The 13,123-nt window shown below is 49.5% G+C and overlaps 8 protein-coding genes across 8 annotated transcripts; 5 read left to right on the top strand and 3 right to left on the bottom strand.

The window, feature by feature from the left end:
- Positions 1–349: 349 nt before the first annotated feature.
- N7447_010216 (synaptobrevin family protein) lies at positions 350–1,174 on the top strand (the record flags this gene model as incomplete). The annotated part of the gene is made up of 2 exons (XM_057234478.1): positions 350–384; positions 454–1,174. 2 exons carry the CDS (start codon positions 350–352, stop codon positions 1,172–1,174), a joined length of 756 nt encoding a protein of 251 aa, XP_057081762.1.
- A 1,270-nt stretch (positions 1,175–2,444) lies between these two features.
- On the bottom strand, positions 2,445–3,214 carry N7447_010215 (60S ribosomal protein uL24; the record flags this gene model as incomplete). The annotated part of the gene is made up of 5 exons (XM_057234477.1): positions 2,445–2,597; positions 2,653–2,735; positions 2,802–2,838; positions 2,970–3,082; positions 3,196–3,214. 5 exons carry the CDS (start codon positions 3,212–3,214, stop codon positions 2,445–2,447), a joined length of 405 nt encoding a protein of 134 aa, XP_057081761.1.
- Positions 3,215–4,634: 1,420 nt separating this feature from the next.
- Positions 4,635–7,013, top strand: N7447_010214 (putative C2H2 finger domain protein; the record flags this gene model as incomplete). Its single annotated transcript, XM_057234476.1, has 3 exons — positions 4,635–6,417; positions 6,469–6,633; positions 6,739–7,013. 3 exons carry the CDS (start codon positions 4,635–4,637, stop codon positions 7,011–7,013), a joined length of 2,223 nt encoding a protein of 740 aa, XP_057081760.1.
- Positions 7,014–7,386: 373 nt separating this feature from the next.
- Positions 7,387–7,590, bottom strand: N7447_010213 (dolichyl-diphosphooligosaccharide--protein glycosyltransferase subunit 4; the record flags this gene model as incomplete). The annotated part of the gene is made up of 1 exon (XM_057234475.1): positions 7,387–7,590. The coding sequence occupies one exon, from the start codon at positions 7,588–7,590 to the stop codon at positions 7,387–7,389; it is 204 nt and encodes a 67-aa protein (XP_057081759.1).
- Positions 7,591–8,184: 594 nt separating this feature from the next.
- N7447_010212 (Zn(II)2Cys6 transcription factor) lies at positions 8,185–9,876 on the top strand (the record flags this gene model as incomplete). The annotated part of the gene is made up of 1 exon (XM_057234474.1): positions 8,185–9,876. The coding sequence occupies one exon, from the start codon at positions 8,185–8,187 to the stop codon at positions 9,874–9,876; it is 1,692 nt and encodes a 563-aa protein (XP_057081758.1).
- An 818-nt stretch (positions 9,877–10,694) lies between these two features.
- On the top strand, positions 10,695–11,135 carry N7447_010211 (Alpha/Beta hydrolase protein; the record flags this gene model as incomplete). The annotated part of the gene is made up of 1 exon (XM_057234473.1): positions 10,695–11,135. The coding sequence occupies one exon, from the start codon at positions 10,695–10,697 to the stop codon at positions 11,133–11,135; it is 441 nt and encodes a 146-aa protein (XP_057081757.1).
- Positions 11,136–11,222: 87 nt separating this feature from the next.
- On the bottom strand, positions 11,223–11,710 carry N7447_010210 (uncharacterized protein; the record flags this gene model as incomplete). The annotated part of the gene is made up of 3 exons (XM_057234472.1): positions 11,223–11,410; positions 11,465–11,587; positions 11,647–11,710. 3 exons carry the CDS (start codon positions 11,708–11,710, stop codon positions 11,223–11,225), a joined length of 375 nt encoding a protein of 124 aa, XP_057081756.1.
- A 449-nt stretch (positions 11,711–12,159) lies between these two features.
- Positions 12,160–12,784, top strand: N7447_010209 (uncharacterized protein; the record flags this gene model as incomplete). The annotated part of the gene is made up of 3 exons (XM_057234471.1): positions 12,160–12,256; positions 12,309–12,425; positions 12,477–12,784. 3 exons carry the CDS (start codon positions 12,160–12,162, stop codon positions 12,782–12,784), a joined length of 522 nt encoding a protein of 173 aa, XP_057081755.1.
- Positions 12,785–13,123: the final 339 nt, after the last annotated feature.

The raw sequence follows: 13,123 nt of genomic DNA, 5'->3' as shown, positions 1-13,123 counted from the left end.
GAGTTCGATGCATGAGTCTAAGCACCCTCATAAAAGCGGCAAACCAAATAGGAAAGCCCCACACGCCAGGGAAAATGCAGTATGTATAGAGACATAAAGTCATAATTGTCAACGGGTCAGACTGGGCCGGGCCCGGGGGGGCGTTAAGGCTGACTCAGCGGCATTGCGCGAACCCCAGTGCAAAGTACTCCAGATTTCAAGATTTCAAGACCTTTCAAACTACTTAGCTCCCTTATCTGAGTATTACAAGCGCTTGAGGACTACAGGCTTCTCTATCACTTTGACTTACTCGTCTTTTTTGTTACGATCCCTCTATATTTGAGGCCACAGCCACTGACATCATATCACTATGGCTTCGTCTTCCAAGACGAGCTCTTTGCTCTAGTAAGTCTAGCCGTGACATTTGAGCAATCAAACAAATTCTCCCCAGACTAACAATATAAATGACTTCAGCTCTTGCATCGCCTACCGCACTACTATTCTGGCCGAACACTCCTCGCCGGGCAGTTCATCAACCGCCGCCTCGTCACTAGCCTCCATCATCCTCCCAAAGATCACACACGACAAGCCACAAAAGCTCACCTTCACCCATGAACGGCTCTTTGTCCACTATATTGCCGACTCGCCAACAGGCAACCAATCCGACGATGGTAACATTGCAGAGCCCAACTCACACGCTCCCCTGAGCTTCGTGGTAGTTGCCTCAGCAGAGCAAGGCCGCCGCATCCCATTCGCCTACCTGCTAGAAATGAAGCGCAAGTTCTTGACCACCTACGAACCATCCACAACCGAGTTTGCCTCGCTGCCCGCCTACGGCTGCGCTGCCTTTAACAACGAGCTGCGCTCTCTCTTACAGGCCTACAACACCGCCCCACCGGCTGATTCGCTCGCGTCAGCCCGACGCGAGATTGACAGCGTCCGTGATATAATGACTGAGAATATCGAGCGCGTTCTGGAGCGTGGCGAGCGCATCGATCTGCTGGTTGACAAGACGGACCGGCTTGGCGGGAGTGCGCATGATTTCCGGATTCGTAGCCGGGGACTGCGGAGGCGGATGTGGTGGAAGAATACCAAGTTGATGATTATGATGGTGGTTGTCGTTATCTTCTTGCTATACCTGTTCATTGGTATGGGGTGTGGACTACCTGCATGGGGGAGGTGTGTTGGACACTAGCGCAGTTTCGTGGCTAGTCGAACATTTCAGCGAGCGTCTTTCTTTCAAATATCCAATTTCTGAGGTTGCTTTCCGGCTTTCTCATGAGACACGATGCGATGTTATCTGCTTTCCTACTTTTTTTTTTTAGGTTTGCTCCCTTTTTACTCCTTGGGTTATCTTTCTACTCATGTTTGTATATTAAAACATCTGATTTGTACTCCCTTGAGGTATTGGCATGAACCGACCGTTTATTCTGTAAGCCATAAATGTTTCATCGGTTGGTTGTCTAGTTGGATTTACTACTGGTTTTATTGAGCGTGATACCTATACTTCGCTCTGGCCCTTGATATACATCTATAAGTCAAACCGAAATTTCGTCAAAAGAACCATGATTCTACTCCAGTGCACATATGGTGAGACCGAAAAGCTACTAGCGGTGTAAGCGCATCTGGACTTTTTTTTGATTTCCAAGGTTCATTCATAGCAATTGCAATCTGCCGCTGCCAGCCGAAATATGTACATACGGAGTACTAATGTCGAAGACAGCTGCTAGGAAAGTTGAGAGCAAGCATTGACGAAAGTAAAATAAATCATTTGATAGAAGATATACATTAATCCTTCACACTGAATCTATACAGTCGATCCCTACAGTTTACAGCCGATATCTATACCCCAACTTAAGAGTAAGAGATGTCCCTCACCATCAAACCCACTGCGTCCTTGCCCGAAAGCATCAGAGTGAGTCTGCAGGTAAGACAGAAACTACCAGCTTCCCAGTAGCCCTGTAAATTGTCTACGCCAAGTGTTTACCTCTTCAACCATAGGTTCCGTCCTTAAAGGCGCGGGATTGACGAGGAGATATATCAGGCGATACTTCTGGTTTCCAATGGGGAGGAATTGGAGACGGAAGCGAATGGAGAAATGTCGCTACAAAACTGAGCAAGCGAAAGGAAAAAAAAATGCTAGACCGGACGAGCTGCAAACTGGACACCAAATGAAATGGCCTGAAGACTGAGCTGTAGCATTCGACGGACGTTCCTATGTGCTCGGGAGACGTAAAGAAGAAAAGCATCGGCTGCGCAAGGTGAATTGCCCTGCGAGAACCGACTCCAGAGTAGAAGAAAAAGGAAATTTTGTTCATTTTTCATTCATCGCAATGCACCTGGTTTCAGAAACTTTACCCTGATCATAGCAGGCTGGAAACTCCGTTTCTCAGAGTCCTTCAATTGAACCCGCGCCGTCAACCGCCATTGCAACATGAACCTATACCCCACACGTAAGAAATCCCTTAAGTCGACTTGCTCTTGACAGCCTCACGACCCTTGGCGATGCGCTCGATGATCTGCTCACGGTCCTTGTCGAGGTGCAGCTTGGTGATGACGACCTTGGAGGGGTGGAGGGGAATGGGAACGCTCTGGCCGTTGCTCTTGTCGCGAACGATCTAAAACCGCAGTAAGTATCCACCGCAACAATTGTCATGTAAATTCGAATCGTACCTTCTCGACGAAGATGGAGAACTTGAGACGGTAGACGTTGGTGATCTTGCCCTCACGGCCCTTCTGGGAACCTCTGGCAACAACTGCACACAACAGTCAGTTTCACTTTCTCGAGGTTATTCCCAGACTGCATCAAGAATAAAACTCACCGACTTCGTCGTCCTTGCGGATGGGAATGGAGCGGATCTGCCACAGAATGTTGGTTAGAATCGTCGTGTATTGTGTCATGCTGGTGCCTGTATCGTCCGTAGTTTGCCATCGCGAAAACTCTACTCGAACAGACCCAGATTCGATATGGAGGTTGATGTGGTACATACTCCGTACTTCTCCTTGAGTTCCTTGGAGACGGGGGCGCTGAGAATAACACGGCGCTCGCTGGAGGGGGCCTGGAAGTGTGCCTTGCGAGACTTGCTCCGCGAAGAGGCGATACCTGGAGACACCATCAGTATTGAAAGTTGAAGGTTGGCGAAAATTCGTATCGATAGGGGTTTCGGGCAGTGGTAAATCAATTCGGCGCAAGGCGATATGCGAGAGAGTACGCACCGTGGGTTCGGACAGCCATCTTAAAGGTCGTGGGGTGTGAAGTGAACGGGTGTCGTTGGCGTTGGTCGAAGAGAGGATCTTTTCTGGTGTAGCCGAATATTCCAAGTTGGAGCCGGATTGTGTGCTTACTAATTTCCCGCTAAGCCATCTCAGGGCTTGCAACTTGACACCTGACCCATAAGGCATAAAAGACCCTTGATTTGATTGGTTAGTCACGGGATCCACCTCCGACGCGCTTCTCTATGCGCCTCGACAACATCTGCGCCAGGCCAGCTTTGGCCGCGCTTTGTTTCAGGACTGTGAGAAAGTCCCTTCCTTGACTCTTCAATTCTGGCCTCACTTTGCGTCTGAGAACTACTTGAGCCTACTTGGAATATCCGGATTTTCCCTGTTCGGCCGCGATCCGATTACCCTCCATGCGCAACGGATTTTGCGATCGAGTCTTTTCTTAGTTCAGTCCTACCCAGCGATGATATTCCAGCTGCTAGATAGCTTCAGTACGACCTGAAATGTCTAGCGGAGCCACGGATGGATTCGATTGGCTCCAGAGTTTTCTTCCAGCCGATAGTCAACCCGACCACGACTCCAATTCCAACAATGAGGCTTACCAAGCACATCCGGCATTTCACGATGCGGAGGAGGTAGCTAAAGCGGCTGTTATGCATCAGCAGTCACATAGGGCATATTCATTTATGAGGCCAATAAATCATGGGATCAATCATGCCTTGAATCCCTCTCAGGTGTATTCACAAGCTTCGGGTGGGCAGTATAGAGGCAATCAAGACCAGGAAAGCAGCAATGTTCAATTCAACAATTCTCCTTCTGGACTCTCTGCATACCCAACACATCGCTCTCACAATATAAGCCAGCGGTCAAATACCTCTGTTCCGTCCCAACACCACTTGACTTCTCGGGTACATCAGGATGCATATCGCGATGGTCAATCTCATATGGATCCGCCTGGCCCCTCACAGAGGCCTTGGAACTCCATGTCAAACTCCTTAGAGGTCGATAAAAGCAATCACAGGGCCGGTGAAACTACCAGGCCGACAGCCCCTCCGCAGAGAACGAACCAATACATGGCACGGCCTCTGCCTACATCACAAAACCCGTATCAAAGCTGCTCGGCAACCCCAAATCAGCATTCCCAGTTGTTAGACATGGGACAGGGAATGATGGCACAAGGCCAAAGAATATATACACCGGCTGCATCGCAGAGTCCTTACAGCCGCTCTACGACCCCAGCCCAGAATACGCAGCAAGTATCTGTTTCAAGTGCCGTGCAAATATCTTGTCCAGGGTCTCCAGTTCAAAGAACACATAAACCGGTAGCAAGGCCCCAAGGATCGCAGAGTCCATACCACTGCCATTCCATGATCCCACCCCAGAATGTCCAAAGGTCATCTCACTCGCATGTACTGCCAAGTTCCCACTCCTCAATGGACACTGGGCTGTATAACCCCTTGGTCTCGCCGAAGAGATTCAATACTTCTGCAGTACGCAACCCCTTTGACCCACGCCAGTCGATCACACCAACCACAAGCCCTCGAGAGGGTTCCAATTCACACACACAGAACCCGACTACCAATTCCGCCAGATCAAACCCAATACCACCTAGGCCTTCATCTCAAAACTATGCTCATGTGCAGTCAGCCGTGCCAACTGCGCCTAATAGGGTCCACAGCCCTGCAACGCCCCAGCCTGTTTCAACCCGCAGTCCATCTGTCTCTATTGTCTCTTCGGTTCCTGTATCTACCCCGCCGACAGCCCCTACACAGACAACTACTGCTCCACATCATATAGACGGGGGCTGGACTCAGGATAAAGGAGGGACCCAGGGTAAACCAGCATCTGTTTCATCATACCAGGCACCAAATCAGACAAGCCAGCGGCCTCCGATCTCCCAACCAAATGAGAAGAGCATATCAGCGGTATCCTCATCCTTTGCGTCATCCAATACCCCTGCAGCCTCCCACCCGGGGCCTTCTTATAACTCTTCGTATACCTCCGGACCTCGACGAGGTACCTTCTCTGAGTCGGCCGTGGCACAACAGCCTGGTGCGAGGAATCCACAGTCGCGGTATTACCCACTGCCGGAACCACTGCAGCATCAGGAAAAACGGTGGGTTCCGATTCAAGAGCATTTGAGTGGCTCTATGCCACCCGCAAAGATGCAACGGTTGGACAAAAGGATACCCCAGAACGACACGTTAGCGGGCAGCTCAGCCCAAGGGTCACAAGTTTCTATGGAATATCCTCGGCCTCGAGGCCCTGGTAAAATTGTTAAGAATCGTGACGACCTGGCCCAGCCAATAAGACGGAGCGATGCACTGCCCAAGCACGCTTATGATCCCGCCACTATCGCGCGGGATGTGCTAATTGCCGCGGGAAAACACCCAACGGAAAAGGTTCTAAATCATCATCTTGAAGACCTACGCCATAATTTTACTAAAATCGACTACCTGACAGACCTGGCAACGTTTCGTTGGGACCTGGTGGATGTCAAGCAGCCTGAACCTCAAGTCAATCGCATGCCTCCGGTTCCTACACCGCAAATACCACTTCGACCACCTCCTCATCCTCAACCACCTTGGCAACCACTTCCACGTGACCCAAACGTTGCTGTACCAAATCACGCGACTACACGTGACTTTGCTCCGATGCCGTCGCGTGGCACACCGCCCAATCGCCAAGTTGTAATGCCGACAAGGATCGACGCGCGTGCCCCTTCGGGCGGTTTGAATGCTTGGTCTACTTTGCCTTTTAAACCGCCAACTTATCATTCCCCTCAACCGATTTATTCTTCAAACTTGCCTTCTGGACTTCCTAGGATTGATCCTGTGCCTGCATCCCCGCAGCCATCCCACAAATCCGTCCCCTTACCGACTCCCTTACCGCCGCAACCCCAGCAGCGACGACAGTCCACCACGAAAGGTGCAGGCCCGCCCAAACCTCCGCATGCAGCAAAACAATCGACGCCTAAATCTACAACAAAGCTTAACCCCCAAGGGCATATGCCCAGAAGCCAATCGGACTCTAGTCGGACTGTGAAATCCCCAGAGACAAGGCGTCTCCCCCAACCACAAGTCGTTATCCTGCTTTCACCACACAAGATGCCCCAGAGCCAGAGTAGAAGGCCAGGCCGACACTCTAAAACTGGAGCGGAGCACATTGAAGTTAGCATTCCCCGTGAACAGCCTGTAAATTATCAGATTTTCCCATGTAAGTGGGAGGGGTGCGCTGCAGAACTCCATAACATTGACTCGGTTCGAGCTCATGTTATCAAAGTTCACATCCCGCACTCTCTCGTTTGCAAATGGAAAGAATGTGGCGACAAGACGCCAAGGGCTGCAGCAGATATGTTTAAGCATATGTCGAACGAGCACATCTCTAAAATGGCTTGGCAGCTTGGGGATGGACCAACGGTGCCAGTAACTGGTGAGAATCATAACTAGCTTGCGCTTGACGCTCCTCTAAGGGGCTGATCTACACAAACTTTTTTTTTTGATCTGAAGAAAATGTCTAATCGGATGAATGTTTTAGCGGAAAACAAACCGAACTACCCTTCCATTCTGAGTGATCGAAGTGCTCGCAAAGGGACTATGGTTTTGCCAGTGGATGAACACCAGGTTAAAGCCTTCAGCAAGGCCCATGGGAAATTGACTGAGAAGACAAAGGCTCAAGCACTGCTCGAAGCGGGACGACACTGGAAGCAGCAAGTCGGACCCGAGATGGATTGGAGTGACCGCCGTCTGTCGACGCCAGCTCGTCAGAGCAGAGTCCACTGTGGTGAAATGGCATTTGTTGGGGAGGATTGATGCATCCTATTATATTGACTTTTGTGATACCCTTATTTTCTTTTCTTGCCGGGATTCGGTTCATTGAATGGAGACTGATTTGCATGGGAATTGGCGTTGAATATCATACTATGATATCTTGCAATGGTGGGCAGTGCCTACATTATTCACCTGGATAATACATCTATACGGTGAATCCCCTAGGAACCGCACAATTTCAAATCAAGAGAGCATTGATGAATAAAGCCACATTGCCAATCCAACTAATTGAACTGTAGTGTACAATTGGCTTGTGCCTGACCCGCTGGTAAAGTAAAATCAAATGCTGTAGGCACTGGTATCTTGGTTCGCTGTTGGATTCTTGTGTTCCTTCTCTCCGAGTCGCAAATTGGATTCAATTCCCCTTCCCTGAAACTGACCCCCTGTCTGTGGATACCACTGGCACAGCCTCCTCAGCCTTCATTTGGGTTGCTGATTCGGTAGTCTCTGGTTCCTCCTCGCTGGAATTGACATCGAGGAAGTGGTATAGGACAATCATCATCATGGCGCAGGAGCCAAGGAAGATGGCGAGGCGGTAGAGATCATCGTCGGAGATCATTGTGAAAGAACGGAGGAAACGATGTGAATGATCACAGGTAAAAGCAAGAGACAAAGCGTTGAGGGATGGACGATATAGTCGGAGAAGACACGTCGGCCAGTAGTTCGAGTGACGACACACAGTTGTGTAATGGTAGGGTGTCCCAGAAGTGTAATGAGGGTTGATCTTAATGAATTGAGATAGAGAAGGATAGAGGTAGAAGTAAAGAAGTCAAGAAGTATAGAAGTAGAGAGGTAGCGAGGTAAAGAGAGAGTCAAAAGGAAGTTGATAAGACGGGTAATGTAAATGCGGAGTACGACATTACAATGTAATGTACTCCTTACATAGTAAACCACATGCACGGTGACCTCGTCACATTTGTAATATTGTTTTTCGTGTTTTCTCCTTTTCTTACTTCTCTTTCCTCTAACATCCTTAGACCTTTGATATATACAATCTTCCAAGAGAGAGAAAGAGAGAGAGAGAATCCAGTTCAAGTGCTTCTTTTAGTGCGTAACGCGAATTACCATCCCGAATATTGCAGAATATCCCCTCTCTTCCCCTCGATTCGTCTTTTTCTCTCGCTCTAGCCATTTCCTATATGCGTCTTTCACCATGACCGAATTCCAGACTACTACTGGGTCTAAACCGGGTCCCGCATTACTGGCTTGTCTTCAGTGTCGACACAAACACCTCAAATGCGATGGCAGGACTCCCGTCTGCAGCCGCTGTGAACAGGCCCGATCCCCTTGCGAATATACTAAGTCCCGGAGAGGTTACAAGGGCCCCTCGAAAAAGCGCCGCGCCAACTCGCCCGATTACTTGCCCATGGACCCCAACACGGTAGGCTTGCTCGATGTCCCCGTGGATTGGACCTTGCAGGCTGGCTTCACTTATGCGCCAACCGTACCGCTGCCTTCGTCTGCCTCGACTAGTCCCGGAATACAAGGTCTCTCGACACCAATTGGTCCATCCGCTCGCCAAATCAGCGGACCCTTGACCCCGGATTCATCCTCTGCCGTCGGTGGGGATGGCTACCTGCTCGATATCTACTATAATTATTTCCACGCCGCCCACCCAATCCTGCCACCCCACCGCCTCCTAAATGGCTACGTCTTCCCCGCATACCTGGAGCAGGTGATGAAGTTCATCGGTGCCCACTTCACCCCGGCCGCTTCGAGTGACACGTACCGGCCGACGGTGGTCGCAATGGTCCAAGAGCAAAATTTGTCGGTGGAAAAGGTGCAGGCACTGCTTCTGCTGGCAATTGTACTTCACTCAGACAATGAGCGCGGAGAGGCCGGTGTTTGTTTGGCCGCTGCAGTCGATTCGGCCTTCGAGCTCGGCATGCATCAAGGGACGTTTGCGATCCTTGCGAGCAACGGGGATCCAATCCGTGCAGAGACTCTGCGGCGCACCTGGTGGGAGCTCTTCGTAATTGAGGGTCTCATGACTGCCCTCGGTGTGCAGCGCGAATACCGAACTAACCAAGTACCGCTCGAGGTCTCACTTCCATGCGAAGAGCGGATTTATCATGATGCCCTGCCACCGCCACCGTCCCCGACCATTGCACAATTTGACGGGCGTGTGTTCGCGGATGAAGAGCGTGACTTCTCCTCATACTGTTATCGCATTGAAGCCATACGGATTCTTGGCCGCGTGGTGGCGATGCAGGATATGACCGAAGGCCAGCAGGACCAAGTGGAAGCTCTTGATGCGCGGATTGGTAGTTGGGGCCATCACTTGCCAGAGTCCAAGGAAGAGCTCTTGCGACCCGACGGGAGCGTGGATGAGATCATGTTCCAGGCGACCATGATGTTGAACGGTGCAGCCATCTACCTCAACTTCCCGCGGTCTGATCTTCTTTCATCTCCTGCCGTTGCCGCAGAAGTCATCTGTGGCCACCATGGCCCGATCAGTGTGCCTGCATTCTCTCACAACGAGCATGCCATGAAGGCCGCCAAGGCCGCCCGAGAGTTGTCCCGCCTTGCTGCCTTCCGTCTGCCCGTTATCAAGCACACTCCATTTTTCATCTGTGCGCTCACTCTGAGCTCCATTGTGCAGCTGGCCACCTGTTCTGTCAAAGCCGGTCAAATGCCAGACCCTAGCCGCGACCGTCTCGCGTTGACGATCGGTGTCTTCAAGTCATTGGCTCGCACTTGGGCCATTTCCCAGTCGATCATGCGGCAGATCAAAGCCGTTGCACGGGATGTGATGGATCTGGGACTGCGTCCGACGATGGACTCGCTGGATCTGACGACTGTGCTAGATAACAGTCAGTTTTGGGTGGATCAAAGCCCCAGCTGAGAAAAGGAGATATGACCTACCTTTCCCGGCCTTTCTAACGTTTCACACCGTCTATATTCGCGAATTCTCCACAATCGTTGAACCAAGTTAAGAGCGTGGTCATCAGCCTTCAACGTGCTGTGTTCACCTCCACCAAACCCACCAAACCCACCAAACCCACCAAACCCCCCTTGTAGGGCTCTATTCCCCTTTGGGGGCTTACAGACCCAAGTCCGGAGTATAAGAGTATAAAGCTGTATCCGGGTCTGGAGGGAGATGGGACGGTTTTCCACGGCTTTGTGTATACAGGCTTGATTTGTACCTTTATAACTCGCAAAGGTAGTCCCAGATTGAGACTATAAGGTTTTATCTTTATGAATCTACAATATTCACTATGCTCGTACCATTTGGTGCACTCGTGTTCATAATTATCTTATGAAGCCTAGGCTGTTCTAGGTGGGATTGGCAACGTGTAAGCCACTATATAAAACCCCGAGTAAGACTCCGATTTCCTTTTCACACTCTCTGACCTTTCCTTTGATCATATATCCTTATAACACCAAGGAAGCTGTCCTTCAGCTCGGTGTTATCAACCCAGAGATGGATGAGATAAAGCAGAACTTCTCCTGAAGCCCTACACCCTCATTAATAAATTCGCAGCTCTTCAAGATCAACCCCCCTCTTGACCTGTCTTCATTCCCATCAGAGGTTTTGTTTGAAGGCTCAGTGGTGAATGAAATACCAATGCCTCTTCGTTCGGCTCTGATCTTTCAAAGGGCTTCGTCATTGGCGGCAGCTCAGCCGGAAAAAGCCTGGCAATCGTCACTGCACATCGCGCCATGAGAGAGAATCTCTCCCCTTCGCCGACAGGTGTAGTGGCCATTATCCCACCCTGTTTGGATGAGCAGGTTGTGCTAGAAAAATACAAGCACCTCTGGGTGCCAGGCGAGCAAAGCGCTAACTCACCAGTCTGCAATGCGAAGGATGTCGAACTCTGGACGCCGACTTTTGTGCAGATCCATGTGATAGACACACTGCGTGATGATGGATTGATCTACGAGAAACTGCTTCACGGCCATGGCGTCGCTACTCGCCTATATGTTTATCCCGGTATGCCACATGCTCATTGGATGTGGCCCGAGCACTCGTTGTCTACCAAATCGCACATTGATGCCCTGTCTGGTATTGGGTGGTTGCTTGGCCAGGATCTTGAGAGAGAGGAGGTTGAGTGCCTCTGGAATACGGCACCTTTGATGAACAACGACAGCATTACTCATTGAAATATGGAATATATAGGAAACATCAACGCCAGAAATCAGATTTTCCTTATCCATAAATCCACCCAAAACCGGAAAAAGCACGGCAGACTATTTGTACTCGCGGAGATACTTCAACCGCTTAATAGCAAGAGAAAAATCCTCATCGGTAGTGACTGTAGTTGCACGTCTGCCACCAGGAATGGAAGCCATCATTTCCTTGGCTTGCTTCAACTCTGAATTCAGGACTTCTTTGAGATTGAAGTGCTCATGTTCAATCGTACGGGATTGCAGTGTACCTAAATCAGAGACTCAATTAGCAACGGCGAGTACAATAGAGCGTATAGTCTTACGATCGACTTTGGAAAGGTGCTTATTGGCCTGGACGATTGCACCCCAGAGAGCGCAGACTTCTGCCACTTTCCCAAACGTATCGTTGCGGATCCAGCCTAGAAGACCATTGAGGAGGTCGGCCTCTGATCATTTGTTAGTCTCTCGGGCTGTGTAAAGGATTCAAAAGAGATAGAGACACTACCTTTGGACTCCCTAGATAGCCTGTAGAGAGTGGGAATTTCGGCCGCCATGCGCTCATAATTCATTTTGGCGAGACAAGTCAAAGACAGTATAGAAAGACGGTGTTATGTATTATCAAAGGAAATGGGCAAGATTATATAGACCAAAGGGGCAGAAAATATCACAATCTGTGTCCTTCGAATCCAGATAGAGTGACTATTTGACTCCAGAGGAAAGTCTTTGAACAAAGCCAAGTCGAAGTATACATCTATTTCGAGAACAAAGAGTTGGCCACACGTTTCACATCCCCTCCAATTTCGACTTTCACTCGAGTTATTTGACTTTTCAGAGCCTATATGTGACAAAGAAAATTCTTTCCTGTCAGAATGGTTGAGAGAATGGCCGAGAGAAACCGAGGAAGAACAAAGAGAATGCTGACTCGGCCCTAAGCTGATCACCGTAGAAAAAGAGAGAGGGATTCCCTCTTCGGTACTCATTTGATCTCTTCTGAATTAGTATCCTAGATTTGCTTGAAATGGCTTCTCAAGATATTCCTCCCCCGGATTTCGTGAATCGCATGGAAAAGATTCCAGCGCCATATCTGAGTGAACAATATAGTTATACCAAAGATGGTAGGTTAGACATAATCCCACTTAAAGACAAGAAGTTGACAGGTATCGGCAGGACTGTCGTGTGCAATGATCTCCTGGATGTTAGACCTTAATGTCAGAGCGGCAATCAAGAAGCGCGAGTTCCAACGCACATATCAAAGACTGTGCCTTTACATCAAACATATGGAGCGTACGTTTGTTAGAATCTTGAAAAAGCCAGTGAATAAAGACTTATATGCAGTAGGCCACATGGATCAAGCCAACATCAGCTATGACGCCTACACCGGCGCGGAAGATGGGCAAAGAATGAAAATAGCCAGGGAGAGCTTCAAGCCTCAGTTGAAGGCCAGGTTTATGGCCACAGCACCGTATCCAGTCACAGCTCCGATCAGCACCGATGGAGAGCTTTGCAGAAGTGTCTCGGATGCGCAGACATTTGAATACAAGCTTCACCAGTTGGAGATCATTCGGTATATGGAGAGGGTTGATGGACCGGCATTGGCGGATTTCGAATCGAGTACCAGACAGCCTAGACCTGAGACAGGTTAACTGGATGTTTGAGCACACCTTTGATGATCTTCGGTTTGAGTAGTTGAGATGATTTGGTCAATGCTTCCCTTCGCGGTATCTTTATGTGGATATATGGGTTTGTCGTTTGATTGCAATACTGGCTGTTCTGCTTTTGGAATTTCTCATATGGTTCAGTTCATTCACGCAAATGAAAGAAATGAGAAAAATCACAGCTACAAGTAACGTAACATGTGTACCAAGGACGATCAGCTTGTTTCCAATGTCGAACTTTGCGGCAGGAATCAAAAGCCCTAGAGCCATGTTAGGCACTTCAGGATTGTAGAAGGATTCATGATCATGCACAAGAATAATAATACG

This window comes from Penicillium robsamsonii (genome assembly GCF_028829455.1).
Source record: "Penicillium robsamsonii strain IBT 29466 chromosome Unknown utg000006l_segment0_segment0, whole genome shotgun sequence".
Classification (NCBI taxonomy): domain Eukaryota; kingdom Fungi; phylum Ascomycota; class Eurotiomycetes; order Eurotiales; family Aspergillaceae; genus Penicillium; species Penicillium robsamsonii.
The sequence above is the reverse complement of the archived record's forward strand: the minus strand, read 5'-3'. Positions and strand labels throughout refer to the sequence as shown.